General features: G+C 35.0%; 1 protein-coding gene across 2 annotated transcripts; it reads left to right on the forward strand.

Moving 5' to 3' along the window:
• Positions 1–13,714, forward strand: LOC132724702 (uncharacterized). 2 transcript variants are annotated; one of them, XM_060709630.1, is made up of 10 exons: positions 1–313; positions 926–1,614; positions 2,028–2,109; positions 2,373–2,444; positions 3,104–3,216; positions 3,325–3,396; positions 4,106–4,265; positions 5,010–5,141; positions 6,052–6,174; positions 7,195–13,714. In XM_060709630.1, the coding sequence occupies exons 1-10, from the start codon at positions 309–311 to the stop codon at positions 7,256–7,258; spliced, it is 1,512 nt and encodes a 503-aa protein (XP_060565613.1). In that variant the 5' UTR covers positions 1–308; the 3' UTR covers positions 7,259–13,714. The 2 variants fall into 2 exon arrangements, with proteins under 2 accessions (XP_060565613.1, XP_060565614.1); XM_060709631.1 differs by having other exon boundaries at positions 2–252.
• The last annotated feature ends 2,255 nt before the right edge of the window (positions 13,715–15,969 follow it).

Consider the following 15,969-nt stretch of genomic DNA (forward strand, 5'->3'; position numbering starts at 1 on the left):
CAGCATACGAAGCGATAGCATTTAGCGACACCATCGTTTTACTTTACGGCAAACAAGTAAATTAGAAATTTTATTGTTTAATGATTATTGGCCAATTACCAATGCATCACAAGATATATTTTGGATAGAAAATATATCAATTGGACAATCAGCTTCTAAGACAATGATTTCTGTAAAAATATTTTCAATAGTTCAAACATAAAGGAAGTGCAGTAGAAGGCGGATACGGCAATACGTCTAAAACTTTAGCAAGTGAGTATCATCTTTGTTACTTCACGGCGATATCAGTACGAAATGCAGTACTATATATGCTGTAACTACGTTTATTTTTCTAAACTTTAATTTTTGATATATTTTAATACATGCTTTTATATGTTTATTTTAATTAGATCTATGATTAGAATTTTATTAACATTTAAATTTTTTTCCATTAAACATAATTTTTAATACTTAGCATGAAATACAGTTAACAAACTCTTCGATATAGATATTTTTAAAATAAGGATAATGTAATCTCTGCAACCAGAAACTCGGTGGCAGTATGTTTCTCAACAACATGATATATGCAGACATTGTAAGGTTTAATTGCCTGTAATGTAAGGAAATATCCTCAAGCTATACTCAACATCACTAAAATTGGTCAGAATTGACACATATTTTATTCACACACCTAAACAACAAAGTTTTTGTGCAAAATAGTTAACATGTCTAGATTTTTGTGTAAAATAGAGCAACATTTTATAAATTTCTGTAAAAAACAACAAATAGTCCATTAAATTTGTGCATGTATGTCTGAAACAATCATCATTTTCTTAATGTTCTTGTTTGTTGTATTGCTAATGAGTTGGACTCATATCGTATAACTTTTTGAATTACTTTCAAAATTAAAGTACTTATCATAATATATTTTTTATTTTAAATGTAGACTGTTTATTGTGCTATCAACGATGATGAGCCAGCAATTTAACATAAGTCAGGTGCGTTCACCGACTCAGGATTTCATTATGATGAACAACAACAACAACTATCTACCTGGAGTATCCCGCCTAAGTGAAGGTTTCCAGATACTATTAGCACCGCTAGGACCACAAACAACAGTACCTGGTGTTGATATCACAACAAGTCCTGTATTAGCTGTCCAAGCAGCTGGGATGAATTGTGCATTAGATTCTACTGGAATAATGACAAATGTTGCTGACAATGTACCTCATAATTCTCAACTAGATTTGACAGGAACTCATTCTTTAGATTCTCAAGTGAAAGATCTGTCTTCTTCTCCAGCGGGTATTGAAGTTGAAATGAACCCACCAGATTTATGTGAACACCAGGGACCTCTCAGTTCAAACTTATCTCAAATTTCTGGTTGGAGTAGCTCATCATATAATATAGGTACTAAGAATCCAAGTGTGAGTAATTTCACATTTACAACACCAACTCAGTCCTATCTACATTCTCCAGCATTAACAGCTACTACCCAATTTCATAACACAAGATTAAGGCCACAGACTTTTGCACCTGGTTGTAATGCCCAGTGGAAACATTCAGTGCCAAGGAAAATGCCATGGTTACCCCATAGCTCTGTGTCCTGCCCTCAAGGTCTTTCAGTATTTACAGGTATAATCTACCTTTTAACTTGCTTCTGATCTTAATCTTAATGATTATTTACGTCTTTTATAACAACTTGCTTCTGATCTTAATCTTAATGATTATTTACGTCTTTTATAACCCAAAAGTTATCTGTACCAACCCACATTTCTCCATACATGTGTCTTTTTAAATTTAAAATGAAGTAAACTTCCAGCAATAGGCAATTGTAAAAGCTGAACTGTTGCAAATGAATTATATACTTTTGATATTTCCTATGTTACTTGCTGTTATGTTTATTTCCCTAGAATAACACACATTTTGTCTTTCTCTATTAATTTACTATCATTAATTGTTATTTCAGACTTTAGCAAAGCTTTATGTGATATTTTTAATGTATGTTAAAATCTCATAATCTCATATAATACAATTATGTGTTTCAGGAATTCAGTCATCAGGGGCATGTTCCATCCCTCTACAAGCACAACACATTGCTGGAACTAGCACTCTTTATTCTCCACAAATGTAAGTTCTTTTCACTAGTCATATTCTTATGATTCATTTGTTGTTTGAACATGGAAGAGTTCTTACATGTCATGTACAGTTGGTTTTTTTTTGCAAGTAAAGCAAGTTTGCTTTGTTTTTATATAGTTCAATATATGGGACAAATAGATCAAAACTAACACAAATTTAAATATCAAAACATGTTTCGCTTTATTAGCTTCGTCAATTGATACATAGTTCAATATACAGCATCAGTTTTTATACCTGCTTATCACTTTGTGTAGGTACCAGCCAGTGGCCTCGTGTAGTGAACTCACTAGGAGACATAAAAGACGGCATACAGTAGACTCTATTGGGTATGTATTCTACTGAACTGTGTAAACTTATACACATTTATTTTAGGTTAAAATTATATTGTAGGTCACTGTCTAAGACACAAAACTCTTGAACATTTACTATAACTGTTCAATTTCAGTATGTTACATTAGAAAATTTATAGAGTTGGATCTCCATAAACATTGAATGTTTTCATTTAAAACTTCATATATCTCTAGATAGTCATAATTGTTAGTGACTTACCAAGACAAATAACTACAATTTTCATCTACAGTGCATTGTATTTTGAACTTGCTTCTATTATACTATTTGAACACTGAGAATAGTTGAGCTTTTGGACCATCTGATAGATTAAAAGTGTTCCCCCCCCCCCCAATTCTCCTATATGACCCAGACTTGTCATGTTGCTGAGTTGATGGTTTTCCTAAAATGATGATAAATGATGTCCTGTGTATCTCGTATCTATTTTGATGACTATCATAATTACAGTTGTATCACCTTGTTTATTAAACCCTAAGCTTAACTACCAAAAACTTTGGTAGAAAGAACAAGATATTTGTTGGAACATGCAGTAAAATTGGCACTGCTTTTTAGAACCATAAATATCATTGTCATTTCTATTGCAGTTTTTGTTCACATTAAAAAATTAACTGAGCATTGTTGTTATGTGTACTTGTAGGGAGGAATGTCCAAACAATAAGATACATTTAACAGAAGATAAAATAGCAAGACACATGAAGGATCTGCGGATACACAACATCTCACCACCACCAAGTTCTGTCTTACAGCCAGGTTCTGTTTTACAACCAGGTACTGTCTTACAGCCAGGTTCTGTTTTACAACCAGGTACTGTCTTACAGCCAGGTTCTGTTTTACAACCAGGTACTGTCTTACAGCCAGGTTCTGTCTTACAGCCAGGTTCTGTTTTACAACCAAGTTCTGTCTTACAGCCAGGTTCTGTTTTACAACCAGGTACTGTCTTACAGCCAGGTTCTGTCTTACAGCCAGGTTCTGTTTTACAACCAGGTACTGTCTTACAGCCAGGTTCTGTCTTACAGCCAGGTTCTGTTTTACAACCAGGTACTGTCTTACAGCCAGGTTCTGTCTTACAGCCAGGTTTGTACCATTCTTTTCTACGTGCATTTGTGTCATGGTTCAGAACTGTTCACTATTTAGGGAAGAAGATGTGTAACCAGCCGGATAACTCAGTCGATAGAGTCACGGTACGGTATTCTGAGTGTCCCGGGTTTGAGCCCCAATCACGCTGCACATTTTTCTCACCCTGTGACATTTGCGCCCAACAGGGGGCAGTGACTCTATATAGCTCAGAGTTTAGTTAACATTGCTAGGAAGCTCTGGAATTTCAATATGGCAGGGGACCAGGAGTATGTCACTTTTCAGAACTGTTCACTATTTAAGGGAGAAGATGTGTAAGCAGCCGCATTGCTCAGTCAGTATAACCCCGGTATGGTATTCAGAGGGTCCCGGGTTTGAGTCCCGGTCAGGCTGCACATTATTCTCACCTTGTGACATTTGTAAGAAATAAAGTAAAAAACCTAATTGTAAAGAACTTGTTAAATATAAAATTATATACATGTATATATATATCACATTAGTTTTGTATTTTAATGACTGAAACAGTTTAATTTGTATCACTTTTAACATTGGTTACATTTTACAGGTGATCATGTGGATACTAGTCAGGGAGGAATACTGTCTGTAGGTGGAGATCCCATGTCTGATACTTGTTACCCAGGACAGAATAATCACAACACTTGTAATAATGAATTTCTGAGACACAGTCAAAGGCAGTGGCATGACTTTAAACTTCTTGAAGAAAAGTATGATTTTACTGTAAAAACTTCTAAAATGAATGAAAAACTTTCCTTTAATACATATGAGCTGCGTCATGACAAAACCAACAAAATGGGTTTGCGACCAGCACGGATCAAGACCAGCCTGCACATCCGCACAGTCTGATCAGGATACATGCTGCTCGCTATCAGTTTCTCAACTTGTTATAGGGTTTGTTAGCGAACAGCATGGATCCTGTTCAGACTGCGCGGACGCGCAGGCTGGTCTGGATCCATGCTGGTCGCAAACGCATTACGTTGGTTTTGTCGTCATGCGGCTCATATTTCATATTCTAACACACATCAAACTTTTTCTTTTTATCTTGTCACTTCTGTTTAATTTATTTTAGTATATGATATAAGGATGGAAATGAATACAAATATGATTTATGTTGTAGAATAGTACTGTATGGTTAATTACTCAGATGCTATGTAATGAATCACACTCCAGGGAACCAGCCTTAATGATTATATAACTGCACATCTGAACTTGAAGTGTGAATGATGCTACATCACACTCAAAATTAAGATACATGTATATATCGTTAATATATTGAATCTGACAACGTCAAGTTGTTGTTTTATGTACCATATACCCTTGTATAAATGCACCCACACCCCAGTAGTTTTGTATTTATTTTACGCAAAGTTTATAAAAGTTTTAAGAGTAAACCTACTGTAACTATGATATAGTGATTGTATATGATTACATAAGTCGATAAATGATTATAGGTTACAGATGATAGATGAAGATACTACATCAGACAATGAAGACACATCAAAACGTGAGCCAGTATTACATATTGTAGATGGTATAAATGTAACGCCAAAGGAAGTTCTTCCACGACATATAATTGATAGAATGTAAGTCATTTAAGCTTGACTGTTTGAAGAATAGGAAGACATATAGACTATACTTGTTAACTTGGGTGTCAGTGTTTGCATGGGTGTGGAATTTCTGTTTAGCTCTTTGTTCCACCGTCACTTTTATTTTAACATTCCATTTATAACTGAACCACATTTTGGTATTACTTTGAAACTTTAAATTCTTTTCCTTGTCCATCAACCCAACTTGCAGACAAGAGTTCAACACTATACACTGTGTCATGTATATTGATATAAATATGCCCTCATTTTAATATAGAATTTCAGGTACGGTTTTGCACAGTCTTTTTAACAGAACCTTTTGTGGAATTGATTTTATATTTTGAATACTATTTCATGTTGCCGCTGTCCTGACTCGTTTTCAAATTGGTTGTCTGCCAGATATAACAATATCTGGATGTAAAAATATAAATTTGGCTGCCCCTGTATATCATTATTAGCGGAGTTTACTGTACTTCAGCTGTTGTACCAAAACATGCTTTAGATGTATTTAGTAAGTTTAAGCCATTTAAGTTTATAAACATAACAGAGCAAAATGTGGTGCATTATTTGAACATGTCAAGGATTAATAACTCTTGATAGTTGATGCAGACTGCATTAATCCAGTTGTCTCCCTTGACATGAATATTTTATTTGAACTTTATATATAGATAAATTTAGAGAGCTATTCCACACACCTGAATCAACTCACTACAGGTTGATTTTACGCAGTCCAACTTGTTCTTGCTAACCGATTTGAGATATATTACTTTGACCATAACTTAACTTGTGGGCAAGAGAACATAAATCAATCTATCTTGGACTTCTATCATAAATACATAAGGTACAAGTACATTGTATTTGGACTTTTGATAATAATGTTAAAATAATCTATAAATATATTTTACAGAAAGAACCCATGTCAGGAGATAGTATTGTGGAGTCCACAGATAGTACCAGATAAAGGAGATGATGATTTGTGTGAAGATAATGACAATAATACTGAACAAACTGACATGATGGAAGCACAATTGTAAGTATTGATTTTCAGGGTACTAACTATAATGTTGCCTCATACCTACAGATTATTTCTTATTAGATACAGATAATGCATTTATTTATTTATTTCACTCATTTTGTACCTGTCACAGTTATTGAGGCATTTCAGTCATCAAGTTCACAGACTGTCATTTTTAGAGAATGATTATAATATTGCTATATACCAACTTTTAAAAGTTTTAAAAAAGGGTCAGTCATACAACGTAGAGGAATAGTACTGAGCACTTGTCCTTTTGTATGAGGTACATGTATATTTAGTTGATTTATGCAAGGATACTCAGTTTTACCAAAAACATTAACACATTATTAATATATAAAGTAGGGTCTGCAAGTCTATGTTAGCACATGCTATATAAAGTAAGGTCTGCAAGTCTATGTTAGCACATGATATATAAAGTAAGGTCTGCAAGTCTATGTTAGCACATGATATATAAAGTAATGTCTGCAAGTCTATGTTAGCACATGATATATAAAGTAAGGTCTGCAAGTCTATGTTAGCACATGATATATAAAGTAAGGTCTGCAAGTCTATGTTAGCACATGATAAATATATAAAGTAAGGTCTGCAAGTCTATGTTAGCACATGATAAATATAGTTAGGTCTTCAAGTCTATGTTAACACATGATAAATATATAAAGTAAGGTCTGCAAGTCTATGTTAGCACATGATATATAAAGTTAGGTCTGCAAGTCTATGTTAGCACATGATATATAAAGTTAGGTCTGCAAGTCTATGTTAGCACATGATATATAAAGTAAGGTCTTCAAGTCTATGTTAACACATGATAAATATATAAAGTAAGGTCTGCAAGTCTATGTTAGCACATGATAAATATATAAAGTAGGGTCTGCAAGTCTATTGTAATATAATTCGCCATGTAGCTATTAGTTATGGTATTAACATAGCAATATTTTATGGACTATTTTATAGATTAATAGAGACTGAAGAATTAAATAGTTTAAATGAAGATGTTTAATATATTTTTTATAACAGTTGTGAGGATAAAGTGTTGGAGGATTCTGGCATGGAAACAGATCCTGATGATGAAGATCTGTAACATGTGCTTAACCCCATCTTGTATGTAAAGATGAAAACTTCAATATAATGTACTGTTCTGATGAAGACTGCAGTATTATATGGAGGTGAAATGTGCAGATGTAAAACACTATATGGAGATGAAAACACTATGTGCAGGTAAATGTGAAAACTACAGAACTATATGGAGATGGAAACAGAAACACTATGTGAAGATTAAAACTGCAACACTATATGGAGATGGAAATACTATGTGCAGATAAACATTGCAACACTGTGTGCTGATGGAAACAGAAACACTGTTTGTGATGTAAATTTAAGAAAACTATGTAAAAGACATAAGCACTATGTGTAGGTAGAAACAGAAACAATCTGTTGGGGGAAACACAAATACTGTGAAAAGATAAAAACTGAAACACTAGGTGAAGCTGTGAAGGTTATTTAAACACTAAAACACTATGTGTATGTAGAAACAGAAACACTCTGTAGGTGAAAACAAAAACACTATGTGATGATAAAAACTGAAACACTAGGTGAAGATAAAAACTGAAACACTATGTGAAGATAAAAACTGAAACACTATGTGATGATAAAAACTGAAACACTATGTGATGATAAAAACTGAAACACTATGTGAAGATAAAAACTGAAACACTAGGTGAAGATAAAAACTGAAACACTATGTGAAGATAAAAACAAAAACACTATGTGAAGATAAAAACTGAAACACTATGTGAAGATAAAAACTGAAACACTAGGTGAAGATAAAAACTGAAACACTTTGTGAGAAACTAGATGAAGGTTTAGATCAGTTGACAATAGTTGCAGTGATTGCAGATGATTCTAGAAGTACTGATTATCATTGTTCTGATGATAATATGATAATATTATCACTGTGTGTGCTGATAAATATAAACATGCTATGTGCATAGTGTGCATATTACATGTGAAGTATTGTACCATTGGAATTTACCTGCTACCAGAAGTAAAGATTATGTGCGTAAAAAATAAACAACATGTGAATTTGTAATCATTGTATGTTGTGGAGATTAAAATTGAAATGACGTGCTGTTAAAAATTTAGAATATTGGACTTATTTATAAGTTACATGCGCTAAAATGAAGGAGAAAGCGTGGCATGTAAATTTAAAAGTAATCAAGTTTGTTTCAGTTATGTTGTTACCTGGAATAGTATAAAAATTGGTGCTAGTGCTGTACACAGTACAACAGGTATTGTCATTATTTAACTTGTCTATTTTGAGGAATAGGTTGAACTATTTTGTTCACTGTTGCATCATCATAGTTGTTGTCTTTGTCGTCATGCAAAACCTTTTTTTTTCAAATATCTAAAAGGGTATTAACACAAAACTTGGAATACTTGCCTATCTGAAATCACAAGGTGCAAAGAGCATTATTATAAAAAATATTTTTTTAGTTATACACCTTTTTTAGCTCACCTGTCACAAAGTGACAGGGTGAGCTTTTGTGATCGCTTTTCGTCCGGCGTCCATCCGTCGTCCGTCCGTAAACTTTTGCTTTAAATGACATCTCCTCATAAACCACTGAGCCAATTTCATCCAAACTTCACAGGAATGTTCCTTTGGTGGTCACCTTTAAAAATTGTTCAAAGAATTTAATTCCATGCAGAACTCTGGTTGCCATGGCAACCGAAAGAAAAATCTTTAAATATCTTCTTTTAAACAACCCTAAGAGCTAGAGCTTAGATATTTGGCATGAAACATCTTCTAGTGAGTGTCTACCAAGTGTGTTCAAATAAAAGCCCTGGGGTCAAAATTGGCCCCGCCCCAGGGGGTCATTGATTTTCCCTATATGCATATAGTAAAAACTAAAAAAATCTTCTTTTAAAGAACCCAAAGATCTAGAGCTAAGATATTTAGCATGAAACATCTTCTAGTGAGTGTCTACCAAGTTTGTTCAAATAAAAGCCCTGGGGTCAAAATTGGCCCCGCCCAAGGGGGTCATAGATTTTCCCTATATGCATATAGTAAAAACTTAAAAAATCTACTTTTAAAGAACCCAAAGAGCTAGAGCTAAGATATTTGGAATGAAACATCTTCTAGTGAGTGTCTACCAAGTTTGTTCAAATAAAAGCCCTGGGGTCAAAATTGGCCCCGCCCAAGGGGGTCATAGATTTTCCCTATATGCATATAGTAAAAACTTAAAAAATCTTCTTTTAAAGAACCCAAAGAGCTAGAGTTAAGATATTGGCATGAAACATCTTCTAGTGAGTGTCTACCAAGTTTGTTCAAATAAAAGCCCTGGGGTCAAAATTGGCCCCGCCCCAGGGGGTCATTGATTTTCCCTATATGCATATAGTAAAAACTTAAACAATCTTCTTTTAAAGAACCAAAAGAGCTAGAGCTAAGATATTTAGCATGAAACATGTTCTAATGGGTGTCTACCAAATTTGTTCAAATAAAAGCCCTGGGGTCAAAATTGGCCCCGCCCAAGGGGGTCATAGATTTTCCCTATATGCATATAGTAAAAACTTAAAAAATCTACTTTTAAAGAACCCAAAGAGCTAGAGCTAAGATATTTGGAATGAAACATCTTCTAGTGAGTGTCTACCAAGTTTGTTCAAATAAAAGCCCTGGGGTCAAAATTGGCCCCGCCCAAGGGGGTCATAGATTTTCCCTATATGCATATAGTAAAAACTTAAAAAATCTTCTTTTAATTAACCCAAAGAGCTAGAGTTAAGATATTGGCATGAAACATCTTCTAGTGAGTGTCTACCAAGTTTGTTCAAATAAAAGCCCTGGGGTCAAAATTGGCCCCGCCCCAGGGGGTCATTGATTTTCCCTATATGCATATAGTAAAAACTTAAACAATCTTCTTTTAAAGAACCAAAAGAGCTAGAGCTAAGATATTTAGCATGAAACATGTTCTAATGGGTGTCTACCAAATTTGTTCAAATAAAAGCCCTGGGGTCAAAATTGGCCCCGCCCCGGGGGTCATTGATTTTCCTTATATGTGTATAGCAAAAACTTAAAAATCTTCTTTGAAAAAACCCAAATAGCTAGAGTTTAGATATTAAGCATGAAACATCTTTAAGTAAATATCTACAAAGTTTGTTCAAATAAAAGCCCGGGGTCAAAACTGGCCCTGCCACAGGGGTGTCATTGTTTTAAACTATATGTGTATAGTAAAAACTTAAAAAATCTTCTTTTACAAAACCCAATGAGCTAGAACTTAGATGTTTAGCATGAAACATCTTCTTATGGGTGTCTACCAAGTCTGTTCAAATAAACAAATAAAAGCCCTTGGGTAAAAAATGGCCCGGGGGGGGGGGCTATATACAGGTGACCGACCTCAGGGCCATCATGGCCCTCTTGTTTACTGATCTTTGTGAAATGGACTTGATAAATACACTGATTTCAAAATATGACAGGCATCAATCTGAAACTTGAAATACTTCATTACTTGTTTATCAAGACTATATGCACTTGCTAGACAAGGATCATTGTTTTGAAAGCAATATTTTAGGAGATTATTAAGCCACTTTTTAACTAAGAACATTTGTAATAATTGATTATTGAGTCATTGTCAGTGGCTTATTTACTTTTTTGTCAGTTTTTTTTTCCACATAATTCATAAATTTGTGACCTTGGCGTTGTAATTGTTTGTTATATTACAGATGCCATATGAGTTGATCATTATGTAATGCACAGGTCAATTGTAACCCCAGCATCTTAACCCTGGGTCAGTTTAGGACATTATGCGGGTGAGCCACGTTTTTACCTTCCATTTTTCCAATAGTTCCAGCCAGGAATTAAGCTCTTAAGGTCTGTAACTAATAAATATACATGATATGCCACAAGTTTTTTAATCAGACCTGTGATTACAACAAAATCACAAAATCAAAATTTTAATACATGTCTACCAGATCTTAATTGTGATTGATAGATAAAAATCTAGATTTGAACAATCTTATTTAAAGTGTATTGAGACTGTTTCTACATAGCTATTGGGGAATATTACCCTTAGTTCAAAGCTTTGGCTATTAGAACAGTGTGGTTTTATTCAGGTGCCTGTTCGTGCGTGAAATAATGCATGGAAGTGCAACTGAGGTCTTCTTCCTCCAGTTAAACTAGTGGCCATATGACCTATTATGGCTGTACAGTGTTGTGACTTAAACCCCAACCCAAATTTGTTTAATACCTTCACTGCCTAATCAATGTGGCGGATTTTAGATGGAAGACATGTCCAACCTGCAGTATATTGGTTTTGGTTTCTTACTGTACCAGCAAGTTTAAGTGTTTACTGTGGTTTTAAAAATCATAAATGCAAAAAAGTCCCCTCTTTTTTGTCGGGAAGGAGGTGCTGAGGTTACTATAAACTTGTGCATAACTGAAATAAACTATTGTGGCTTCTATCAAGTTTTGTTGTGAAAATTTGTGGAATTTCAGGGAATGTTTTGTTATACTTATTATATAGAAATGGTTTTAGGTAACATAGAATATTGAAGCGCTGAAACTTTGCATATTCTGAACTTGTAAAATTGTATTTTACCAGGCAAGACATTGTTAATGTTGCATATCACATGCATACTTCAAAAAACTAGTCAAAGTATGAGTCATTTTCTGTCATGAATTGATCATAGAAGTTTTGTCAAGTTTTGTCACTTTTTCAATTCCAGCACATGAAAAAATGTCAATGTGTTAAATGTACATGTATGACTAACAGAAATCTTTAGATCAATTGACCAGGAAAGATAAAAGAGATTTTATGCTTGAGTTTTTGATATGAATTTTACGTCAGATTGATTTGTAATGTAATCACTCCAGAGTCAGCACAATGAACTTGTAAATGAAAAATATAATTTCATGTAAAAAGTGCTTTCAAAATAATGCTGTATTTATTTGTTACTGTTTACCACTCACAGATCACATGGTTGTTTTTGATTAAATATCTCACTTGCTACTCAATTTTCAGTTTTTAGCTCACCTCTCACAAAGTGACAGGGTGAGCTTTTGTGATCGCTTTTCGTCCGGCGTCTGTCGTCCGTAATTTTTTACTTTAAATGACATCTCCTCATAAACCACTTAGCCAATTTCATCCAAACTTAACAGGAATGTTCCTTTGGTGGTCACCTTTGAAAATTGTTCAAAGAATTTAATTTCACGCAGAACTCTGGTTGCCATGGCAACCAAAAGAAAAAACTTTAAATATCTTCTTTTAAAAAACCCAAAGAGCTAGAGCTTAGATTTTTGGCATGAAACATCTAGTGAGTGTCTACAAAGTTTGTTCAAATAAAAGCCCTTGGGTCAAAATTGGCCCCGCCCTCGGGGACATTGATTTTCCTTATATGTGTATAGCAAAAACTTAAAAAATTTCTTTGAAAAAAACCCGAATAGCTAGAGTTTAGATATTAAGCATGAAACATTTTCTAGTAAGTGTCTTCAAAGATTGTTCAAATAAAAGCCCTGGGGTCAAAACTGCCCCTGCTCCAGGTGTGTCATTGTTTTTAACTATACAGTACGCTCAGCGCGGCTTTTTCAAAACCCGCGTGACACCGCGGATGAGGTTTACCGCGGACGAAAATTTGCTCAGATATTGTCCGCGTTACCCCGCGGACAGAAAATTTTCACCACCGCGGACATAAATCGGCGGCTGAAACCGTTTCCCCCGCGGAACGCAATGGTAAATTGCGGAGGAACGCGGCGGTCAAACACCGGTCAACGCGGTGGAAACCTTAAATTTTAAAAATGAATTAATGTATTTAAACATCAGTATACGTACGTACTGTAACATGTACTGTACATATAACTATATGTAAAATTTGTTTGTTTTCTTTTTGTTGTAATAAAAGTACATGCAGTGTATTTCTTGTTCTTCTTCTTGTTATTGTGTTGGGTAATGTATAATATGTATTCGACATCAAGATAAATCATTGTGTCGCAATTTCATTGTAGTGAGAAACTTTAAGTCAAATAATGAAAAATTCGGCATATGACATTTATGAAAAAGATACTGCAACAATTTATATGCCAGCTTTTGTTTCTTATTTAAAAACTTTGAAAACGTAACCCTCAACAATTTATTCAGGCAATATTCCAGGACGTCTCTTTCAATTGTCAGATGCGTTTTTCTGTTTCTGTTTATTTGCATGTTGATCATAAAGTCTAATATTTTATTTGGAACATTAAAAGAAAGCGTTTATTTCACCAAAATATACATTAAATGATATTCTTGATTTATCTAATTACAGGTGTGAGCGTAATGTATATGTTTTAAAGTTTGTATCAACTGTTGAAGTTTATTTTCATTTTTAGCTCACCTGTCACAAAGTGACAGGGTGAGCTTTTGTGATCGCTTTTCGTCCGGCGTCCGTCCGTCCGTCGTCCGTCCGTCGTCCGTCCGTAAACTTTTGCTTTAAATGACATCTCCTCATAAACCACTGAGCCAATTTCATCCAAACTTCACAGGAATGTTCCTTTGGTGGTCACCTTTAAAAATTGTTCAAAGAATTTAATTCCATGCAGAACTCTGGTTGCCATGGCAACCGAAAGAAAAATCTTTAAATATCTTCTTTTAAACAACCCTAAGAGCTAGAGCTTAGATATTTGGCATGAAACATCTTCTAATGAGTGTCTACCAAGTTTGTTCAAATAAAAGCCCTGGAGTCAAAATTGGCCCCGCCCCGGGGGGTCATTGATTTTCCCTATATGCATATTGTAAAAACTTAAAAAATCTCCTTTTAAAGAACCGTAAGAGCTAGAGCTAAGTTATTTGGCATGGAACATCTTCTAGTGAGTGTCTACCAAGTTTGTTCAAATAAAAGCCCTGGGGTCAAAATTGGCCCCTCCCCGGGGGGTCATTGATTTTCCCTATATGCATATAGTAAAAACTTAAAAAATCTTATTTTAAAGAACTGTAAGAGCTAGAGCTTAGATATTTGGCATGAAACATCTTCTAGTGAATGTCTACCAGGTTTGTTCAAATAAAAGCCCTGGGGTCAAAATTGGCCCCGCCCCAGGGGGTCATTGATTTTCCCTATATGCATATAGTAAAAACTTAAATATCTTCTTTTAAAGAACCCAAAGAGCTAGAGCTAAGATATTTGGCATGAAACATCTTCTAATGAATGTCTACCAAGTTTGTTCAAATAAAAGCCCGTGGGGTCAAAATTGGCCCCGCCCCAGGGGGTCATTGATTTTCCCTATATGCATATAGTAAAAACTTAAAAAATCTTCTTTTAAAGAACTGTAAGAGCTAGAGCTTATATATTTGGCATGAAACATCTTCTAGTGAATGTCTACCAAGTTTGTTCAGATAAAAGCCCTGGGGTCAAAATTGGCCCCGCCCCGGGGGGTCATTGATTTTCCCTATATGCATGTAGTAAAAACTTAAATATCTTCTTTTAAAGAACCGTAAGAGCTAGAGCTTAGATATTTGGCATAAAACATCTTCTAGTGAATGTCTACCAAGTTTGTTCAAATAAAAGCCCTGGGGTCAAAATTGGCCCCGCCCCAGGGGGTCATTGATTTTCCCTATATGCATATAGTAAAAACTTAAAAAATCTTCTTTTAAAGAACTGTAAGAGCTAGAGCTTAGATATTTGGCATGAAACATCTTCTAGTGAATGTCTACCAAGTTTGTTCAAATAAAAACCCTGGGGTTCAAATTGGCCCTGCCCCAGGGGGTCATTGATTTTCCCTATATGCATAAAGTTAAAACTTAAAAAATCTTCTTTTAAAGAACCCAAAGAGCTTGAGCTAAGATATTTGGCATGAAACATTTTCTAGTGAATGTCTACCAAGTTTGTTCAAATAAAAGCATTGGGGCAAAATTGGCCTCGCCTGGGGGGGGGGTCATTGATTTTCCCTATATGCATATAGTAAAAACTTCTAGAGCTAAGATATTTAGCATGAGACATGTTCTTATGGGTTTCTACCAAGTATGTTCAAATAAAAGCCCTGGGGTCAAAACTGGCCCCGCCCCGGGGGTCATTGATTTTCCTTATATGTGTATAGCAAAAACTTAAAAATCTTATTTGAAAAAACCCAAATAGCTAGAGTTTAGATATTAAGCATGAAACATCTTTAAGTAAATATCTACAAAGTTTGTTCAAATAAAAGCCCAGGGGTCAAAACTGGCCCTGCCCGAGGGGTGTCATTATTTTTAACTATATGTGTATAGTAAAAACTTAAAAAATCTTCTTTTAAAAAAAACCCAATGAGCTAGAACTTAGATGTTTTGCATGAAACACTTTTATGGGTGTCTACCAAGTCTGTTCAAATAAACAAATAAAAGCCCTTGGGTAAAAATTGGGCCGTGGGGGGGGGGCTATATACAGGTGAGCGACCTCAGGGCCATCATGGCCCTCTTGTTGTTTTAGTAGTTTGTTTGTTTGTTCTTTTTTATTTTTTTATACCCCCGCACAACAAAGTTGTTAGGGGGGTATACTGGAATCAGCTTGTCCGTCCGTCCGTCCGTCCGGCTGTCCGTCCGCACTACCGAATAGGGATAGGGGGCCATCTAACTGTAAACAGAACAAAAGAGAACAATAGAGTTCATTCCGTAACAATAGAGTAAGGGGCCATTGGCCCTCTATTAAACAATAGAAAATAACAAAAGAAATGGCCCCTTATTCCATTTCGGCCGGACGTCCGTCCGTCCGTCCGGCCGTCCGTCGGTTTTTTCTTGTCCGCCCAATAACTTAAGATTCCTTTGACCCTTAGTCTTCATATTTGGCATGGAGGTTAGTCATGAT

The sequence above is a fragment of the Ruditapes philippinarum genome, unplaced genomic scaffold (assembly GCF_026571515.1).
Source record: "Ruditapes philippinarum isolate M1 unplaced genomic scaffold, ASM2657151v2 ctg1312_1_1_1_1, whole genome shotgun sequence".
Taxonomy (NCBI): Eukaryota; Metazoa; Mollusca; class Bivalvia; order Venerida; family Veneridae; genus Ruditapes; species Ruditapes philippinarum.

Bases quoted from the DNA above. Each gene is read 5' to 3' on its own strand.
- LOC132724702 (XM_060709630.1), top strand. The intron at 2,445-3,103 runs GTATGTATTCTA...GTGTACTTGTAG, and splicing joins CATACAGTAGACTCTATTGG to GGAGGAATGTCCAAACAATA. The intron at 3,217-3,324 runs GTTCTGTTTTAC...TCTTACAGCCAG, and splicing joins AAGTTCTGTCTTACAGCCAG to GTTCTGTCTTACAGCCAGGT.